The sequence below is a fragment of the Stylophora pistillata genome, chromosome 4, assembly GCF_964205215.1.
Source record: "Stylophora pistillata chromosome 4, jaStyPist1.2, whole genome shotgun sequence".
NCBI classification, from domain to species: Eukaryota; Metazoa; Cnidaria; class Anthozoa; order Scleractinia; family Pocilloporidae; genus Stylophora; species Stylophora pistillata.
In genome coordinates this window covers 31,103,452-31,125,413 of record NC_142522.1, presented here as the reverse complement: position 1 = coordinate 31,125,413, position 21,962 = coordinate 31,103,452, and the positions used below count along the sequence as shown (strand labels likewise).

At 38.8% G+C, this 21,962-nt stretch overlaps 3 protein-coding genes and 1 long non-coding RNA gene across 5 annotated transcripts in view; 3 read left to right on the top strand and 1 right to left on the bottom strand.

Moving 5' to 3' along the window:
• The first annotated feature begins 2,399 nt into the window (after nt 1-2,399).
• On the top strand, nt 2,400-3,786 carry LOC148733341 (uncharacterized). The gene is made up of 2 exons (XR_016000677.1): nt 2,400-2,928; nt 3,520-3,786. It is a non-coding gene; the product is annotated as an uncharacterized LOC148733341 (long non-coding RNA).
• A 458-nt stretch (nt 3,787-4,244) lies between these two features.
• LOC111339485 (uncharacterized) lies at nt 4,245-9,786 on the bottom strand. 2 transcript variants are annotated; one of them, XM_088758794.1, is made up of 3 exons: nt 9,112-9,547; nt 5,977-6,103; nt 4,245-5,760 (listed from the first exon to the last, which is right to left on the bottom strand). In XM_088758794.1, exons 2-3 carry the CDS (start codon nt 5,985-5,987, stop codon nt 5,367-5,369), a joined length of 405 nt encoding a protein of 134 aa, XP_088614920.1. In that variant the 5' UTR covers nt 5,988-6,103; nt 9,112-9,547; the 3' UTR covers nt 4,245-5,366. The 2 variants fall into 2 exon arrangements, 1 of the variants encoding a protein (XP_088614920.1); XR_016000676.1 differs by lacking the exon at nt 5,977-6,103 and having other exon boundaries at nt 9,112-9,786.
• A 105-nt stretch (nt 9,787-9,891) lies between these two features.
• Nucleotides 9,892-18,624, top strand: LOC111339487 (TNF receptor-associated factor 2). The gene is made up of 8 exons (XM_022946157.2): nt 9,892-10,221; nt 11,478-11,637; nt 11,947-12,002; nt 12,518-12,624; nt 13,405-13,569; nt 14,154-14,231; nt 16,452-16,541; nt 16,834-18,624. The coding sequence occupies exons 2-8, from the start codon at nt 11,489-11,491 to the stop codon at nt 17,866-17,868; spliced, it is 1,680 nt and encodes a 559-aa protein (XP_022801892.2). The 5' UTR covers nt 9,892-10,221; nt 11,478-11,488; the 3' UTR covers nt 17,869-18,624.
• Nucleotides 18,625-20,290: 1,666 nt separating this feature from the next.
• Nucleotides 20,291-21,962, top strand: part of LOC111339489 (uncharacterized) — a 10,251-nt gene continuing 8,579 nt past the window's right edge. Inside the window, exons 1-3 of the mRNA XM_022946159.2 lie at nt 20,291-20,443; nt 20,684-20,778; nt 21,848-21,962. The exon at nt 21,848-21,962 is cut by the window's right edge and continues 4 nt beyond it. Of these exons, the coding sequence (XP_022801894.2) occupies nt 20,693-20,778; nt 21,848-21,962 (201 nt within the window). The 5' untranslated portion in view covers nt 20,291-20,443; nt 20,684-20,692. The remainder of the gene's footprint in view (nt 20,444-20,683; nt 20,779-21,847) is intronic.

Genomic DNA, 21,962 nt, shown 5'->3' with positions numbered 1-21,962 from the left:
AGTTCGATTCTTCTCGATTATTTCTACATAGAATGAGTTCGCATCATTATTTTTATCATCGTCGAAACATGGATCCCAAAGTTAATCCACCATCCAGAAGCAGACAAACGGCAAAAACAAAATGGCAGACGAGCAAGCAATATCGGCGAAGTGCTGGAAAAACAAAATCTCCGAAAAATCGATTGATGCTCAATGTGATACTTAAGTGATCAAGATACTCATTTATTGGGAGAAATATATTGGGAGAAACGTAACCGTTGTGCCGAATATGCATCGTTTGATCGCGCGCATGTATACGTTTTGTCACTCTTGTATTTGCTGTTGTATGTTATGGTTAAAATGGTGAAGTAAAGCAATTAAAAAATTAATTGCATGAGACAGTTGTAGACTCTTTTGTATATTGATACCTCCATATCTATTTTCATATTTATCTACCACGCAGTAAGAGTGAACACTGAAATATCAGAGGTCTATTCTGTTTATCTATCCTCTCAGGGGATGCACGAATATACCTTTTGTTCATGGGGCCGGGAATTGAGCCCAGAGAATTGGAAGCTAGATAATTGCGTTGAAAGGTCAACGATCAATAACATCCGTCGAAGGGCCCTATGATCTTCGGCCAATTCCCGTTTTCCAGAGACTTTATATTTCGATCCGCAACGAGACAGACGAGACGAGGCTTCTGTTCTTTTGGCAAACTTGCCCTTTCTGCCCTTCAATTTTTCCTCGCGGTTCCATAGGAACAGCGAGGTTTGGTTTCGCCTTCGTTATTATTACTCGGGCTTTTCGAAGGAAACGCCCGGGATATAACTTCGGCTGTGTTTTTTTTGTTTTTTCGCGTTCAGTCACAAAACGCAGTTCTACTACAGCGCATGAGTACAATGTAAGCGCATGCGTAGAATGAACCCTAAAGCAAATGACTGCCTTCGTGGACAATGGGTGACGCTCTATCGAAGGCGTTCGTCGAGGGTAAGAGTAAACTGTAATTTTGGTCAGCGGGCAAATTATGAAACCCGCGTGTACGAGTATTGCGAAATCCCGCGAAAGGATAACATTTAAAAACCGAAGACAATTTTTGAGTAAGACACGAGAATGCGTTATGATGGCGACGACTCAGTAAATATATGAAAGTAATATATGTTTACTGCGCTTTCATAAAATGTATGAAAGCGTTCTTCGCAGTAATAAACCCTACTTATCTAGTAGTGGAATTATCAAGTGCGGAATTCGCATTTGTCGCACGCTCTGCACCCACACGCGACATTTAATACAGAAGTCACTCTTCTCATTAAATCATGAGGTGTTAAGGTACGAAATATTTACCCTCACAAGGTAACTAGGAAGAAAGTGCATTCGATTAAATATACCTTAGCAACCACTGAATTATTTCTGCCTTAAAAGGAATTTAACGGAATATTGCATATTCTTCACTCATTTTTCCCAATGATTGATTGTTGTTTTCGATCGTTTCTTTCAGTTTGCTAGATGTTTGTGCGAAGAGTCCTCCGTAGATGCAGGTTTCGACATAGCAACTGAACGTGCACTAATAACGTCTATGGTGTTTGGCTGTTGTTACGATGACATCCACGAGTAAGTAACCTAAGTCATAGCTTGTTTCCAAACTGCATATCCTTTAATCTTGCCAAGCATTGGGTTTGATCCTGATATAGAGTTAAGAGTCAAAGTATGAGACCTGACCCAATAAGAAAGAAGACATACTTAAGTGAATGATAATGAAATACTTGATCCGTCCGCTGTAGGAGAAATATCAACGTCTGCATAGTGTGCCATGACGACGATGGAGAAGATTGGCCGGGATGCGACAGTTGTGGCCAGTACTTCCACGCAAGTTGCATCAAAGTGGATTTCTCAGACTCCCTCCAGCTACTTTGTCTGCCCTTGTTAATTTCACAACATCGTTGCGGATTAGCGACGTCAATTGATGATAGAGAATATTCTTCCCAGTGTGGGGCTGGGTTAAGACTAAGCAAGGCTGTGTACAATTCCTGAAATTCCCGTTATTTCACGAATTATTTGACGCTAAAGTGTTGACAAGTTCTTCGCGTTACGTAAGTGAAAAATTGACTCAACGCTGCAAGGAGAATCTCCCTTAAAATTTACTCTTAGGAGTCGAAGTTACAGTCCAAAATTCAAACGTTACTGTTAGGTTTATTGGCGCATTGATAACCTGTAAATAGCTCAAACAACTGAAAATATTCTCATTAGTTTTTGTATATCTTTATCCTTTATTCAGTACGATCTTACACATTTCGGGTTTGAACTTTTCGTGGGGAACACGTGCTACAGCTTACACGACCTATTTCAAAGTTAACCGCTGTATTATAAACTTGTGTGTTCGACCCTCGACGAAAGCCTTCGAAATAGAGTCACCCGACAGAGCTGAATAATGAAATGCTACGTCAGCGGGTATGCGGTCAACAACGCGGGCTCAAGTGTCCTGGGTCTAAAATTTAGCGAAATTAGCGGAAAATGATAAGGGCTGACCTTTAAAACCGAGGAACTCAGTTTTCGTCGAAGGCACTCTACTATTTCCAAAGGTTTAAAGGAGAAAATGAATTTTTGAAAATTTTTAGGAGGTGTACCAAATTTTTGGAGGTTGTTCTGTAAACGAAAAGCGGCAAGGAAAACGACGCCTCGAAGCAACAGAATAGGAAATCAACCATGCGAACGACTCAAAATCCGTGTTTCCGCGGTAAAACCTGGCGCATGCGTATACGTTATTCAGCTCTGTCGCGTTACCCGATATAGCGCATGGACAATTCCTTGCTTGATGTACCCGAAAGAAATTCGATGGCTATTACGCCCAATGTATATACAAAGTCACACACCGTTCACGGTAAAACTGCACTAAAAATTCAGGACACAGGCAGCCCAAGCTCACTACTGCAACACTTTACATTTATAAAGGTTTGTATGGGATGTTATAGGTTTGCCTTGGATTAATCTGCTCAAGTAAAGAAACACAAAATCCATTTTTGGATTCTTTCAGTTACATGTAAGAATCCAATCTCAGATTTTCTTAAAGATATGCACCCAAAGAAAGCATTACAGCTGAGATTTTGTGGTTATCTTGGAGGGAGAGGGGATAGCACTCCCAAAATTCAATACCCTACTCAAGACATTTGTAAATTAGTACACTTCTCCAAATAATATATGCATATTGCAATTCCCTGTTTTAAAAGAGGAAAATTAGTTTGATCTCAACACTGTTCCAGGGCAGAGTACCAAAAGCATGCCTAATTTTTAGACCACTGGGGGCATAAGTATCTGAATCTTGATAAATGTCCATTAACAATCAGCCACCTAAATTAATAATAAATGATGAGCACTCTTTGCACACCCACGCACAAACTCGGAACTGTTACAGAGACTGCGTTGAGTAACATTTTACAATCTATTTTTCATTCTTCATCGCATGTGCGTCAAGTTATTTCACTTCTCGACTGTTTTGCTTACTCATGATGACATCTCTAACGATGGGTTTTACTGTTTTTCAAGGGGGAAACGAGAACAGCGTGAGTGTTGTAAATGAAAAGCAAGTCGTTGGTGCCTTGGAGTTAAATGAAGGGACAACAGTTCACACATCGATTGGCCGGTGCAAGGGTCGAGTGGCCATTTATAAAGCTATGATTTTGAAAGTTTGTGGCAAGTACAAATTGCGATATTTGGTACTTGATCAAAACCAAGAATCGAATCGGTCACTTTTATGTCACACTTTCATTAAGCTTATGCTTTACAATGAAATAAATCTTTGAGTAAGCGAAAGGTTTTAGGATTATTTTAGTCACGTTTGACAAGCTGCGGGCCCAATATAAAAAGACAAACAGCTGCTTAGTCTGCTGTTTAGGATAAATTCCTTGCAATTTATTGTTACAGTTACAACAAGAATTTAATTCAAAAATCAGTTTAACTGTAATCAAGCCCTTCACTCCCAAGAGTTTTAAGTCAAAATTGAGTAGAAATCTTAGTTTGAATTTCAACTTGCAGAATCAACAAAAACAAACAGTCTAACATGAAAATGCTGCTTGACAGCGTACATTTGAATTTTAAAACAAAAGAGTTTTATCCAAAGAAGTTACAACCACATAAAATTAAGTCAAAGCCTGACTCTGGGAAGAAAGGTTAAAATACCATTTGCACCATCATCCCAAATTAAATGATTCAATTTAAGACTTTTTTTACTGATAGTATTTCTTGCACTAAACATAACACGTGTCATTGCATTTCATGAAAAAGAATCAACAGATTTTATTCACAATTCTTGTCAAACCAAATTTTATGATTCATTTGGACTATTTTAAATAAATGGATGTATTGAGGATAATTTTTTGAAGTTGGTTTGGGCACAGGTGGCCCAGGCTCTGTCACAGTGGATTATAATAGAGTTTGTATAGTGGTTTAGTTGGACTTGCCTCTGAGCTCTGTAAATATAAAGTTGTGTGAAATAATAAAAGAAATGCTGTTCTTGTCGCGATAAGTGGTAGTGGGTGGTAGGACATTGAGCTGAAACACAGCAAAACAGCCTCAAATCGCAACAAGAACAGCACAGACTACTCTGTATGAAGGTAAGACCTCATTTCTTTTATTATTTCACACAACTTTATATTTACAGAGCTCAAAAGCAAGACCAACTAAACCACTATACAAACTCTATAATAATCTACTCTGAAAGAACCTGTGACAGAGCCTGGGCCGCCTGTGGTTGGTGCGCTCGACTCTGGATCAAGTGGTCCGGGTTCGAGCCCTGGCTGGGACCTTGTGTTGTGTTCTTCATAGGCAAGACACTTTACTCTCAGAGTGCCTCTTCACCCAGGTGTTTAAATGAGTACTGGCAATTTAATGCTGGGGGTAACCCTGTGATGGACTGGCATCCCATCCAGGGGGGAGTAGCAATACTCCTAGTTGCTTCATGCTACAGAAACTGGAGTTAAGCATTGGCCTAATGGGCCACGAGGCTTGAAAACAGACTTTACCTTTACCATTACCATTACAACATGTTGATGTTAATATACAGTAACAAATAATTTACATGTAAAACTGAGTTAAGCATGCAAATCAATTTCATTGACTGCTTGAACTTTTAGTTGGCAGTTAATCTTCATTTTATGTTAGTTGCCTCAGATTTCCTAAAATTCCCAGTAATTCTTAAACATTCAGAGAAATTCCTAAAAATTCCCAGGAATTTCTGGCAAGCTTTTAGATTTACAGTCTTTCAGTAAAATCATTGGTGTTCTGAGTTGGAATTCGTAAGAATTCCTAGGAATTTCAAGTCCTGCTGGCAATAAATGCAGAATTTTTGGGAATTTCTAGGTTTTTAGAACCAGAGTTGTTTCAGTTGGGAATTCCTAGGAATTTTTAGGAATTCCCAGTCCAAGTTTACAGTGAAAACTCACACTGAGGCACATTTCAGAGACAAAGCAGATGTCAATATTATTAGAATGGAGCTCTATGTGAAGAGCCAAAGCTGCTTCTGGTTTAGCGAGAGATCGAGCATTAATTACCATGCACTTAGGGATAATTTTAGGAGCAGACGGTTCAGGCTTGTCAGCTAAATCCACAACAGTAAGTGTACGATCATGACCGCCACTTCGAAGATGATTAACATATTTGCGATCTTGTGGTGCAAGAGTTGGAATTCTGGAGCAAGATCTGCTACCATGGCCAGCATGATTTCCATGATATTTCAAAAGAGAAAACTCTTTCAGTTTATCCAGGATGTTACCTCCAGGCTTAATTTTCCTGCAAGAGAAGTGAATAGAGAAGTTGGCTTCTGAGTAAACAAATTGTGCTAGGTAGTTAGCATACTAGGAATAATGCTTGCCACGTTGAGTTACATTTGGCTTGAAACTACAATTTGCTTCGCTGTGTGAGGTCCTGCACTGGGTAGTTTTAGCCCACATATACTAGACAGGACCAGGGTTACTTTACAGGCAGTATCTTAATATAGACACCTACTCTATGGACATGCAGTTTCATTTCTCCTGATGACACAAATTTTCCCTTACGTACATCATCTTGCTAAATACAGGCAGTTTTTCGTGCCACTTTGGTTTCCATATTTACCAGCTTTTACTGTTTTTTCCTTTGAAAATTAAAAAAAATAAAAACAGTATTTTGATCTCAATTAATTTTGCTCAAAAAAACATTAGGTGCTCATTGACAAACTTTACATTGTACAATTGTAGTGTGTAGTTAGAAAAAATTCGATAATTAATTTGAATGAATTTACAAAAATAATATTACCATAACTATTCAGTGACTTGAATTGCATGTTTTTATTATTTTTACAGGTTTGACTACCATGTATCAATGTGTACAATGTAGTTGCCTTCAGTTAATGTCATCAACCACTTTTAGTACATAAATTTATTCAAAATTGTAACATGCCAAAATAATTAATTTCAGAGATGCATAACCAAGACTGTCAAATTACTATGAACATTAAACACACATTCAAGTCAATAGGACTAGCTGTTCTTCACCACATTGTGCCATGTGGTTACCAAGTCTAAGTTGAGACTGAAACTCATTTGATATACTCATTTATTATATGTCAAATCTACCACCCCTGAACATTATATTTATTTTATACCACAATATGTAACTGCATTGTAGCACCATAAACTATATCACAACTATAAGTGAAGCATGCAGTTTTTTATCCTCTCAGCATTGGTCAGCAAGCAGAACATTTGTGATGCATATGTGTACAGATAAAAGCATATATTAAATTTTCTGGGACTTAAATCAACACTCTAACACTGAGTCAACGTACATACATCTGGACATTGATAAACAACGTGGATACTTAACACACCAACATCATGAAATGGTTAAATGAAGATATGTGATATTGCCATGCTATAAATTGTACTGTGGACATGCAGAATTTCATGATAAATAATACATGACAGCAACAATCAAAAACCTACATGTACATGTTTGAAATTGTTTTTCATAACATGAATCTTAATTTAGTCAGATATAGCTGTAAGAAATAAGTCACACAAATGAACATTACAATTGCATCTGAAGTACACCTTTGTTAAAAATTATTAACTTGGGGACAAAAAAAGGCCTAGCTTGTGAAGGGCTCTTGCAAGGATGATGCAAACAGGCAGTGAGAAGAAAGATGATCTGTGCAGGAACAGCTGGGAAAGGGGAGATGAGACCCTATTGACAACCTCGTCATCATCATCATTTAATTTCATTTTTAAATTTAATTTATTAGATTCGCCGACAGGCAGGGACACCGCAACAGCTTGCACCAATTACTGCGGGCCCAGTAAACCCACCCATCCTTCCTCAGGGGAGGATGTCCACCACACAGTAATCTCATGCGTGGGAAATTAACATCTCCTACCCCTAACCCTGCAGGAGACGGGGCCTATGGTTTATTCGAAACAGTCCAAGTGTAACGATTTTTAAGTCAAAGCTTAAGACACATCTATTCAAGCTGGCTTACAGTTTGTTTTGATATTTTGTCGTTTATCATTTTAATATTTGTAGTTAATAATGTTGTAAAGCGCTTTAGAATATTTTATAATTTTAGCGCTTTAGAAATGTAAATTATTATTATTATTATTATTATTCTTCCTTATCCGAGAAGACTAGAATATCTATCCATTTCTTGATGTTATAGAAAGGCAGCAAATTCTCCTCAGTTATTTTAAGACCCCGAGTGTTGGTCTGGCTGGGGCTTGAACCCTCAACCTCCTGCACAACAGTCCGGCACTCTACCAATTGAGCTAACCAGGAGGCAATCATCATCATCATCATCAACTTTATTAATGTTTCTACAAAGATTTAGCATTGCTGCTAATTGGGGAGACTTAAGAAGTAATTTACAATATATCAAAACTATATACGGGATGAATCAAGATAAAAGAGCATGGAAGATGCCCTTCCACCCCCTTGTAATCAATCATTAATGTTTCAGCATTATGTCATTGACTTCATGTGCATGCATTGCAATTTTAACAAATCATATGTGAAAATGATAGTTTGCAGATACTACCAAAATCACTAAACTGTAAGGACCTGTCAAAATGCAATCAATTGCATTTGAATTTTCAGTTTGCCCATGTGACCATTTAAGGAGCTACTTTTCCTCCTGTGACTTTCCCTTCTCTTAGCAAGGCAACGAAGGTTAACAGCTCAAACACAGTGATGAATGCTCAATGATAAAGTTTCCAACTGCTCTCAGTGACACCTGTCTTTTTTTTTCATTTCCAACACCCTCACCCCTAGGCTACAATTAATTTTAATATTATTGTAATATTGGCCTACCATGCCTTCAACCAAGTGGGGTTCTGCCTTAAGGGGTGCCAATTTCTAGCAGAGCCCCTTAATTTACTAACGAGTAGTCACACCATCAGTTAATCAAAGGCAAATTGGAGCTATCTCATGGTATATCTTTATTATTGATTTTCAAGTTAAGTAATGTGTGCTTCGTCTATTTTCCAACAAATAAGGGTCTGACTTGAAATGCAGTTTTGTTAAGGTAGTTTTCCCCACCCTTTTAAAAGGGTAGGGATTTTACATATTAGATGATAGAAAAGGGTGGGGAAAACTACCTTAACAAAACCGCATTTCAAGTCAGACCCTTATTTGTTGGAAAATAGACGAAGCACACATTACTCAATCAAAATTAATAATAAAGATATACCATGAGGTAGCTCCAATTTGCCTTTGATTAACTGATGGTGCAACTACCCGTTAGTAAATTAAGGGGCTTTCTTTTATTTAGAGCTGCAATATTTGCAGTCACAGTGGTTTCGAAGCGTAGGTAGTTTAGCTGGAAAAACAACTTGTTCAACAAGGACTTTCATCAATCAGTCGATATATTTAGAGGCACAAAGTACAGAGGTGACTACCAAATGTTTCTCACATGATGCCCTCATTCTAACCTTTTATGGAGCGTACCAACGAAACCGGCCGGCTTTCAGCGCATTTTTTTGATTCATTAGCTCATTTGAGCTTGATTCTACATGCGTGGAAACGAAATTAATTTTCATCGGGAAAGGAACTAGTTTTCTACCTATTTTACGGTGAGTTTTATATATTTTTGCTGAGTTATAAAAATCAAACCTGTCGGCTGTCGCAAATTGAGCTAATGGTGTATCGTGGCATCAGTAACCGCACGGGTCATGTTTTGCTTCTCTTTGTGAATGACTCTCGAATAAGAACCTTGTTGTCGAAGACAATCATGTCTGGCTTCTTTGATCAAAGCGAGAGAGGCTCCCTTAAACTGATGTTGTTCCAACTTTTACGTCTTTACCAGTGAACTCCAGTCACACAACAAACCATAAATACGAAAGGAATAAAACCATTGATTGGAGAAACGAATTTTGTGTAAACCTTCGCCTTCTCTCTGGCAGCATATTCACAGGCGAAAAAGAAGTCGATAGCAGACAACATCAGTAGAACGAAACCGGAGAGTGGAATCAGTTTTTCAACACATGTGTTCAATTAGTATCAACTGCCGCAACCGGAGTGGGTATGGGCAGTGGCGTGACTGGTGAAGTTATAACGAGTTATTTTTATATCAAAATCTCCGTGGGGTTTTCCCCCAACAATTTTCGAATGTTTATAGAGATGCTATTGAATGACAAATTAGGCTGAAAAACTGTCTTGGAAAAATGTCATTTTTGTAGTTTGAATGAGCCAAAGGCGAGGAGAAAAATGGAAAATCGAGTTCTTTTACTTAGCAACTCGATGCTGATCGTACAGCACATGTACTCAATTTTCGTGAACGCACGATGATTCAACAAATTACCAACTAAAAATACCCACGCTGCATCATTGCATAAGTATCTCGTTACGTCATAGCGTAGGTGGCAGCTTTAGTTCTCGCCCCAGTTTTCTCACAAAAGCGTCCAAGATGGCGGTTCTTTACGTTGAGGAGACCACTAACTTTAGGTAGCTTTAAATCATCGGAGTCACTGCCTTGTGTTCCTTGACTGCTGTGGCTCAGGTTAAGGTTAATCCTTCATGCCAAGAAATGTATGAAATGTGAAAAGGAGTCGTAGGGTTGAAGGCAGAGCAAATGAACACCCACGATTGAGGGTTCGGCATTGTTAAATTGTCAGTGAATCATCCATTACTATGCTGGTCATCGTGCTCACCATTTGTGTAGTGTCAGACCTACGAGCTCGATGCTCAATTCTTAGGACGGAAATCAAGTGAAAGCACATGTAGGTAATGTGATTATTACACCGTCGTAAAGTGATTACTACACCGTCGGAATTTAAAACTTGAACTACTTCGTAGGAACTATTTCGTACGTGAGTGGCTAATGCCTATTTGACCCAATTTGTTTAAAGAAAGTGAAGATCAGTTATCGTGTTCTCTTATGCACGGTATGTTTTCGTTTGTAATCTGCCGTCTTAATAAGTTGTAGAACGGTCAGGAGAGGAGGTTTGAAAAGTTTAAGATTTACCTAGTTGAGTATGCGAACTCAACATGACGATAGCGTTCAAAAGTGTCGGGGATTCCCTGAACTTCAAACTACCGCTGTAACCGGCTTCAAAATTGCCTCGGAGGTAAATTGGAGCCGAGGAAGTGTTCAGTACAAATTTGTACTCTTACTTATTCGAACGAATTTCTATCGCAAGAATACTTTTGTGAAAAACGACACCATTGGAAAACTTCGCACCACTCCATAGATAACAGCGGTAGAGAATTTCGGTCAAACAATTATCCAGGGATCTGAGTTTCTAACTCAAGTTTTTGCTTGGACTATGTAAGTCGTTATAACTGAAGCGAAGCTTGTATTAATAAATGTTTACCTCATGCGTTATATATCAAATTAATTTTCTCGCTCTAATGGGTTGAAATGGAACTCCTTTCACTAAACAATTTTTTAAGTAGACATTCTCTAAATTTTGCTTAACGTGCACTTCCTGCATACTTGTCAGTATGCAGTTTGTAAGGGAATAAAGATGTTTTCATCGACGATCCCCAGTGTAGCAGTATGTACAATGTATACATACATTTGTGTATCACTCACCACGCTTAATCTTTTAAAAACAGTTTCCACGAGATAACATTTATCTTCTTTTTTGTAATCTGCATTTACTTATAATTTATCCACTTAACCAGTTAATTTTCAAAGGAAAATCTGTACCAAACAAAGTGTGTATAGCCGAGTTTTTGAAATTCCTTGAGCTGACATTTCCCGAAATAGAAGATTATGGATGCGGTAGTAATGTCTTAAAGGAAATCAATGCAATAACTTGAATGTTTTGCATCAACAACAACATTATTTTTTTTTTTCATTTCAGCTTGTTGAAGGCACTTCCATGCTTTTTTTAAACTTTCTGACGCAATGTCGTCGTAACTTATATAATAAGACCACGCATTATTGCTTCAATTCTGTTTTGGGCCACTTCAGAGATGCTGTTCACGTTTAAATTTGCTTAATTGATTATCTTAGTTGTATTTTAATTTCTCAGAAGTTTTTGTCATGCCTGGATACCACTTGGCTGCCATCGACCGATCTGGAATTGACGAAAAGAATCTATGTCCTAAATGTAACGAACTCCTCAAAGAAGCTCTGCAGACCATAGCTTGTGGCCACAGATATTGTAAGGCATGTGTGGAAGATATGCTAAGGTATGTTGATGTGAATGTTGTAGATTATAGATTTAAGGTTCTATTTGATAATAGATTTTTGCGATGACTCAGTACTTACCCATAGATAACGTTCAGTTGTGCCAACCATGTGCAATGAAAATGTGACTGAAATCGATTTATGGCAATCGGTGTATAGTATTTAGTAGGTCATCAGAAGTCATGAACTAATAAATCTGTTGGATTAAGTTTGCTTTGTGAAAAGCATGACTGTGCGATAGTCAGTTATGCATTTAGTAATTTATATAACAATGAAATTGATAAAGTTCTTTTATTCTCTAAAATCTTCAGTCAGGGACCTGGGAAATGTGTCATAGATGATGCAATAATTCATCAAGAACAGGTCAGTTGCCCTCTTAATATCTCGAATGTCTTTAGAATTTAATTCTTACCAAATCAGCCATCGTGTATCGAATAATCAGGGATATCTTAGCTGACCTCTGCCAGGCTCTCCGTCAATAGAACCTTCTCAATTCCGATTTTTAGAAAATGAGCTCGACTCCTCTCTCGAACCTTATCCGTTAGGAACGAAGACCGGATCCAAGAAAACGAAGGAAAACGACTCCATCAATTGCCTGCTTCTCCATCAAACGAGACGATCTCCTCCTTCTCCACTGAATGAGACCGAAGCACGATTTGAAGAATCAAATTTGCACTTTTAACAATATGATAATGAGAATTTGAACATTGTGAACTAAGGTATCAGGGAGAGACAGTGCTTAAAGTACCCGCGTACTGATGAGAACTTGACGCAGAGCAGCTCGATACCGCGCGCTTATTGTATATTTTTTACTGTTTTTCTGATTGATACTGCATCTTCAATATCTTTTTCTTGTCTGTATGTGTATCCTAGGTTTTCCAGGACCGATTGTTGACCGATTTGTTGAGCGAGAAATCCAGTCATTGACGCTTCACTGCGTCAACCATGAGCACGGTTGTGCATGGAAGGATGAACTGAGAAAACGAGAGGTAAACCTTATCGCGCGAAAGGTGGTTTGCACGTTACGTCATGGCCGCCATGTTGGTGGACGTAAACAATGGATATCTCATTAGCTTCTTTTGTTCGTCCACCAGCATTTGTTCCTTTCACCATTGTTACCTGTGTCTCTAGAGATTGGTTGCAAACCACCTATTGGCCGTTTTCATTGAGTGTCGACGTCAATTTAAAAAATTAAAATCCTTTTGGTTTAATTTGCTTTTGTTCTTTTTTTTTTTGTTTGTGTGTAATTTTATTCTATTTGTAATTTGGCTTATCTGTTACTTATCGTACTGCTATTTTATTGTTCGTGTATATTGTTACTAAGAATTTACTTTAATTTTTTCCCTCTCGCCTCGCTTTGCTTCGCTGTTTTGCGGGTAGCGATTGCATAATTGTTTGATATCTATTTTCATTCCTTAAATAAATGAATTTGTGGTTGCTGTAAGAATACTTGATAATTCTCTCGACCAGTCAAAACCGATTTGGACTTTCTCGACCGCGTTTTCACGTGCTGCAGGCAGTTTGCTTGTTTTAAGTTCGTGTTCTAATTGGCTCTTTGTGATATCTTCCTTTGTCTTGACTGGCCTTTGTGATTACCGTGGTATTACGACACTCAGTTGCACTCAAGATACGATTACTTCAAATACACATTTGTCCTCCCAAACCCTTATCGTCATGTATCAATGCTGAGGGTCGACGTCGATGACCATAGCTGATCCATACCCGTTATCGATTTAACAAAATTTTTAATTTGGCTACGTTTCCATCAGGCCCATGAAGCTGTTTGTGAGTATGTGAAAGTACCTTGTGTTCACTCCGATTGCGGCGAACTGGTGACTAGAGCCCAGCTAGCAGACCATCTGGAGCAGAGGTGCCAGTATAGATTGGAAACATGTGAGTACTGCCATGCTCTGGTCACTTTTGCTGTTATGAAGGTATGTGCAGTGACAGCCAAATAGTTAAACAACTAACTGATGTACACAGCTCTAACGGACATTTCTCGTCAAAGATATCTTTAACCTTAGCCAGTACATCGAATGAATAATCGCCCTGATATGCACTGTCATTTGATAGCACTACGTTTGACCGAAAAGGACCAACCTAGGGTTGATCTGACAACAACATCAATCGCTACGACAATCATTTTTTTACGAATCAGTGTTACACCTTGGTCTTTGTCTTGCTTTATCGCTTTAATTCTTTTCGTTTGCCTTTGAATGACTAGACATCTTGAAATTCAAAATACATGAAAGATGGCTGAGATCTGCCGTAGTCAAAACTCTCTTAGTGGAAAGTTCGTTACCTGGAAGCTCCCCTTACCATATCCTCGACAAGATTTGTGTTAAAAACATTAAAGGTTCGAGGTGCTCCAATTAAACAGTGATCATCGTCTTTCGAAGTTCTCACAAGCTTCGATTAGACTGAACATCATGACAGAATCAAAAGGTGGTACGTAATACGTGTACTGCTTTAACACTTTTGTCTAATGCTATGATGTTTTCTGTTATTCTCACGACAGGAACATCATGAAACACAGTGCCCTGCAGTGCTGATCGAATGCACAAAGTGTACTAGGAAGGACATTCCTCGAGGTCAGGTAAGCTCAGATGTACTTTAACCATTGGTTTATTAGAAGCTACCATCTGTTATTTTTAGATGAGAAAAATCAGCCAGTAGAGTACTTTGATCAGATAGGGTGTTAGTACTACTTAATCAATATGCATGTCTGCCATTTCAATGCCGTGACCTGTTCATGGTGTTCGTTGAGCTCACCAAAGCTTTTGACATTGTTAGTCGCGAGGGACTTTGGAAGCTTCTACTAAAGGCTGGCTGTCCACCAAGGGTAGTCAAGATCATTCGCTCATTTCATGATGGTATGATGGCACGTGTATCTGATCTCGGGACTACATCGGAAGCCTTTTTCAGTGACAAACGGAACCAAGCAGGGCTGTGTCATGGTTCCACTCCTCTTGTGTATCATCTTCTCTGCAATGCTCCAAGGTGCCTTCAAGAACTGCAGCAGTGGTGTTATGATCAGATTCAGAAGCGACGGTGGCATCCTCAATCTCCAGCGTCTAAAAGCTCGGTCTAAGGTGTCTTTCCTGCTTCTGCGCGAACTACTGTTTGCAGATGACTGCACACTGATCGTTCACACTGAGGACGAGCTGCAGGGCATTCTCAATGACTTCGCGAAAGCAGCATCACGCTATGGCCTCACCATCAGCATATTAAAAACCGAAGTGGTGTTTCAGCCGAAACAAGGCAGCTCCCCTCGCGATCCTGTCATTAAGATCGGCGATAAATAGCTGAAGGTTGTGCAGAAGTTCTGCTACTTGGACGGCTTTCTCTCACAGAATGCTTGCGTAGATGATGAGATCACCTCCCGAATTAGCAAAGCAAGTGCCAGCTTTGGACGTTTGCACCACAGACTGTGGTCAGATCATGGTATTCGCCTCAGCACAAAGATTGGTGCATATAGAACGGTTGTGCTAACCACGCTCCTGTACGGGAGTGAATCTTGGACCTGGTACCGCCATCACGTGAAAAAACTTGACCAGTTCCATCTCAGATGCCTCCCAAAAATCTGTGGCATCTCTTGGATGGACAGAATACCAAACACTACTGTACTTGAACGCTTCGAGATAGAAGGCATTGAAGCTTTGCTCATCAAGGGCCAACTCCGGCACACTTCTACGGGGAGCTGGTCGGTGGTCAGCGTTCACGAAGAGGTCAGCACAAGAGGTACAAGGATGTCTTGAAATATAACTTGAAGGCATGTGATTTACCCATTGAAACCTGGGAGAGACAAGCTCTTAACCTTCCAGAATGGCGCACTGCCTGCCGTATTGGCGTAGAGAGATTTGAACGTCGTCGCATCGAGCTGCTTCAGGAAACTCGCATAGCCCGACATGCTGCACGAAACCAATCGGTGCCAAACACTGACCATGTCTGCCCGGACTGCCAACGACATTGCCGTTCACGTATAGGTCTGATCAGCCACCGCAGAAAGCATGCCTCCCTCTTAAACTAATGCTTCTGAGAGAAAGGAGATCTGTCGGAACGACGACTCAGACCACCACGCGCAACCATTTATAAATATGCTTATCCCAAAAGTAAACATTTATTCACCAAATTGGAAGTAATTATCCACCACTTTTTACCGACATTGTGGTCAATAATCATTTATTATACACCACACAGAAGCAAATAGCTAGTTCATTTCTTTCAAGATACCAAAAACTGGTAGGAAATTAAACTTTTGACGCGCGATTTTGTCTCCTCCCCTTAGAGGTGAATGGTACTTGCTAGACTTGCTCATTACTTTCGATGTAACCAATCAGCGCGCAAAAAGGACTATTCTGTATGTGGTATATACTAATCTTATTATTCATAGCCAACAGAACGTAGGGGTTGTAACGATCACAAATGAAACTACCATAATCAAAACCCAGTTGAACTGGGCAAGAAAATGTACATGAATTGGTAACTCACCAGATTCCGTTATCTGCGCGCCATTATTAGCCCCGTGCGTCATCATTAATATTCATTTGTATTTGGGCCGAGAGTTCTAGATGAAATGACTTAATGGTTACCCGTGATCTGCATAATTTCGCGCTCATTTTGGTAAGTTAAGGTGTGCATATTATTTACTCTGGAAGTACTTATACGGACAGGCTACAACACTGCAGGGCAAATATCGGAGTCTGAATGGATGTAGCACTCTCTAGTTGAACGGGATGTTTATGAGTTGACAGTAGTATTAAGCTATTTATGAGCTAACTGCGATTTGTTTTGACATTTTGACTCTTTTTTCTAGATGACTTCTCATATTGACCCATTGAAAGGAGACTGTGAAGAGATAACAGTTCCTTGTCCTTGGTCGCAAATCGGATGTCCTGAATCTAAGGTAAGGTGTTTGGAATAAGCGAAAAACAAATTGAGTGAGTGGTTCAAATTTTTATCAATTTTTAGAATGTGTTGACATTTGGAACTCTGTCAATGATAAATGTTGAACGGTAGTCTTCTGTATCATAGGGGTATTCTCTGAATTTGTCAAATTCATCTTAGTTTGACAATGATTTAATTATTTTACAGAGCAACCCTCCGAAGGTGAATTTATTGGTTAATTAATAATTGTGTCTTTGAAACATTGTGCACTGCTGATTTTCATTAAAGATTTGTAACCTTATGCCTTTCAGGCCATGAAGCTGCAAGATAGAGAGGCTCATGACGTGAAAAATGTTGCTGTGCATATGACGCTCCTCTTTCAAACAGTCATGCAACTTCTCTCTCTGGAAGGGAGCAACCTTCGTGAACCAAATCACGTTAATCATAAAGACGTAAACATGCCATCCCAGAAAGAATTGGAGAGATGTGTAGAACAAATAGAGCACGCGTTAAAAGAGAATGAAGAATTAAAATCCAAGCTTTTGCAGCAAGAGCAACGCATACACCAGTTGGAAAGTGGTGGTGCTGGGCAGAACAAACCTATTCCGAATTCATCTGTAACAGGTCAAGAATCAACAATGGAGCTCTCACGGAGAATTCATAATGAAGCAGCAAAAACAGCTGACCTTGAGGTTCTCATCATCGAAGGGAACAGACAGAATGAAGATCTTCAACGGCAGGTTGCTACTTTAGCCAGAGCACTGGAAGCTGCCAAAGAAACGATTAACAGGTTACAGAGGCAGTTTGAGTCCATGAGTCACTCCCTGGCGTTGCGTAATGTCACCCTGAGCGATTTAGAGGAGTACGTGACACAACAAGAAGTATCCAGCCACGACGGAGTCTTACTGTGGAAAATTTCCGACTTCGCGAGGAGACGGCGAGATGCACAGTCAGGAGCCCAAGTGTCATTTTACAGCCCCTGCTTCTTCACCAGTCGTTATGGTTATAAGATGTGTGGGCGTATCTATTTAAATGGTGACGGCATCGGCAAAGGAACCCACATCTCTATCTTCTTTGTGGTCTTGCGCGGTCAGTATGACGCGATGCTCCGCTGGCCATTTAGACAGAAGGTCACCTTTATGTTGCTGGATCAGGATAATGTGGAACACGTGATTGACGCATTCCGACCTGATCCTAATAGCTCCTCTTTTCAGAGGCCAAGAAGAGAAATGAATATCGCAAGTGGATGTCCCACCTTCTGCCCTCTGTCAGAGTTAAACAACCACGCCTATGTCCGGGATGACACCATGTTCATAAAAATTATAGTAGACACCACAGATTTGTGAGACTAACTGAAAAACTGTCCAAAAGAGTACTTTGGTTAAAACTTCACGTTGCGTCTAGACGTTTCCTCTCCAAAAGTCCAGGGTTATTGGCTTCTGGAAACTGGATAGCTAACTCAATATTCTTGAGCTAAGCATTCTCTTTATCATTCGAGCTAAACGTTCTCTTTATTAACTTTTAGCTCGTGAATGTCTGAATTCTATATGAAAGATCAATATCTAGAGGCAAGTAGCGATGGGACGTTTAGTAATATTAATTTACTTTAACATTTATATTTAAGTTGCAAAGGTGGTTAATTAAGAAGACTCGTTTGATGTTTTTATGGACCTGTGTGGCAGTATTCACCACCTTTTAATTGCATGATTTTACGGAACTAGGGAAATTTGATATTTAATTCGAATTATTCTATTCAAACATTATTTATCTAGGTTGAACAAATTACCTTTTAATTGCATGATTTTACGGAACTAGGGAAATTTGATATTTAATTCGAATTATTCTATTCAAACATTATTTATCTAGGTTGAACAAATTACCTTTTAATTGCATGATTTTACGGAACTAGGGAAATTTGATATTTAATTCGAATTATTCTATTTAAACATTATTTATCTAGGTTGAACAAATTACTTTTTTAATCCAACAAACTTAATTTGAGGGTTTTCCTTCGAGTTCTCCGGTTTCCCTCATCTAGCGAAATTAATTGTTGGTCGACTAGGTTATTTCAATGCTTTTAATAAATTGTGGAAAAACTTTAAGATTTAACTTCGTACGCCTTAAATGACGATTATTTAACAGATGACTTTGTGTCAGCTGTATTCGTCTAAGCTCAGAAGAGAGATTGAGTATTACTTAGATTTCAGGGTAGCTTAAATGGGTAACTATTTATACAAGCTCTTTCGCGTCTTTCTACTTCCCTCTCCCCCAAAGAGGGTATAAAGGCATGTGAAGCGAAAAGATCAGCCAAAAACAAAAATTGCCTACCCATGCTATCGATACTGTGGGTTGATTTCGTAAAAGGATTCTTCTTTTCACTTACTCCATTTAGTTTACCTTTGCTACTACATCAAAGCAGACTCGTTGGCACTGGTCTGGTTGATTACTACTGATAAACTCAGAAACGAGAATCGTTACATTTTGCCAAGGGATGCAGTTAAGCTATTGAATAAAGAAGAAAATTAAAGAAATAAGAAACATCTTTGATGTCAACTCTCTCAAAAAATGGATTCCTAATTTGGTTAGGGTGTAAAATCCGAATAACACAAAACTGACAGAGTCGATATTGAAAAGTAACATTTTTGAAGGTCTATATATCATCGAGTATAGTGCCTTTCGTTAAGGAAAAGAGAATATATGTGACATCTTAAAAGTGTATTGCATTTCTTGCGTCCTAAATGGTTCAATGAACTCCGGTTATCAGCGTTTAGTTTATTTTAAAGCCATGGCCATGGATAGCGTTGAAGGAGCCTAAGTTGGCTACTTAAAATCCGAATATCCTTCGCTATCCACCGACTCGCGCGAGATTTGTGCCCCAAAATGCTGTATTCGTTGTAGGAATGCATGTGTATACTATAAAACAATTATTTAACTCAGTGTTGATGACTACTGGTGGACATTTACCTCACCGCTTCGCAGCACACCACTAGTCACCCCCACTCCGGTGAGTAATAGTTCCCGAATACAACGAATCCCCTTATTTGAAAAATGATTTACCAAGTGCTGCTAAGCTGAATTTCTTTTTGGCTGGAAGTAAACACCTCTTCTGTGCATTTGGACATAAAAAACTAGTCAATGTCATACCGGTGACAAGAGTAAATGCCTCAAAGTACGATATAACCCCATTGAACGGTTTCTGAGCTTTGAACTTTCACTTAACTTGAGCCAGTTCAGTTTGCACTCAGTTGACATCAACGTTCTATAGTCTAGAGAAAGTATAAAGCAACAATTGCAGGAACAGCCGGTCACTTTCAAAATCTCTGGATGACTTGCAAATTTTTCGTTGAAATCCTGCCAGGTTTACAAAAGTTCACCTTTAAAGTCTGGTCGAGTAGCCACAATATTGGTTTCTTCCGTTCGCTACCGTACTGCAAAATATTTGAAAATATGTGCAACGATTCAGGCTATATCATCGTTTAAGTTTTATAAATTTAACCAAACACTTGTCTCGGTAAGTTTGTAATTCGCTATGGTAACTTGTACACTAGGTACCGTACACGTCTCGTTGTCTATTTCAAGTACCCTCTCATATCCAACGTGCACTCTGGAATGACTGTTAATAATAGCGAGATCTCTTTTCCTAATATCGGCCATAAAGGCCATTAGATAAAACGACAAGGTATTCCTCAGACTCCACATTGTTTTCTCCCCAAGTGCACGATTCTTCAAGTGAAAATCCTTCCTACTAGACAACTTATTATATTTTCATCGCTCGCAGGAATTTGCAAGGTCACACGCGAGATTAAGAGGGAGTCGACTCCGGTCCCAGTCTCCTGCCGAGATCGTGTTCATTGTGTAGTGGTCGCTAAAAGTTATCGGTAACTGTAGGTGATTATTCGAATTCTTCTTCACGGAAACCAGGTAAGTTTTGATTTTCTAGCTGCTTCAGCAACCCAACCATTTCTTAGTCGTATAGGTTTCTCTCAAGGGGCGATGATTTTAGTTATAAAGACAATTGTGATGATATATCAGTGGTCAACCATATTCTAATTTCCGACTAAAGAGAATGTTATCGATGTAGAGAATTCACCAGATTTTCGGCCTAAATTAGTGTCTGTTTACGAGTTTTTTTTTTTTTTTTATTATTTTGCCCCATTTAAGCATTAAGAAATGTCAACACAAGTGGAGATAAAAGACGAAAGTTCCTTTAAAGGTGCAATGCTGGATGTTAGGAGCGACGAGTCTTCCACAAACTGGTAAGTTCTCAAGTGTGTTGTGCACTCCCTTCCCTTAATGTTAAAAAAATATTTTTATATGTAGCTACATTTAATAAAATTTGCTTGCATCCTACGTCAATTCTTAAAATTTTTAAACTTGGTTCTATATCAGTTTTGCGTGCGACTTGAGAAAAGCATTCGGAAAATTTCCGCCAGCTCTTTGGCCTTGAAATACATTTTGTTGTGATCAGAGATTGCGTTAGTTACATGACTTTTTTTTAACAATATATGCATGACAATATAGTAATCTCTACTTCACATCTTGATCACACTGCGTCAGAAACGTTGCTTTTATTTTCTTCACTGTTTTTACTTTTTAAATGACTTACAGGTGTATGTACGGTTTTTGGTAGAGGACAAAATATTAAACCATCATATTGAAAGTGAAATATTATTCAAGAATTATGGGCAAAAAATAAAGTTTTGAATGCATGTCCACATACTCGAGGACAATCAAGTTGCACAGTTTGAATTTGCATGCCCTGATCAATGTTGATCTTATCAAATTGCTACAGCTAGTTCATGACCTTAACCTATCAGGACTGCCCAATATTGTAACCCCATTTTTTGTAACTTTAGAATACTGATCAATAGTTCTTTTTTCCAAAAAATTTGAAATGCTTCTCCTTGGAGAACTGAATTAAGTTAAAGCTTCAACAAAAACTTTGAAATATTGAGGACTGATTATTTAATATCAAAGTCCTGTTCAGACAGTGATTTTTAAACAATGAATGAGGTTGAGATTTCAAATAATCACTTTAATAATAATAATTATATCCTTGGGTATGGTACTGTACACAGTAATAATTATTTAGATATAACTGTTGGCTAAATTAGAGATTCTAAAACATCAGCTCAACCCTTTGTAAAGGGGATTTCCTGAGACTTCCTCTTTATAAGGAGAGTCCTTTCAATTTGTAAACCATCATTTTATGTTCTTACTCTTGTTCTGTTGTTTTTCTGTCTGATGTTGTCCCATTGTTATTCCATTCTCTCTCCTAACAATTGACAATTAAGGGTGACTTTTAAAATCCGTTTTTCTTTTAAGGATGTTGGCTGGCCATTGGGCAGGTAATCCTAATGTTGTCCACTATGTGGCAAGTGGTGTTGGAGGTGCAACTGAGATGATAGAGGCACTGCAAGATACTGAAGTCATGTATGGT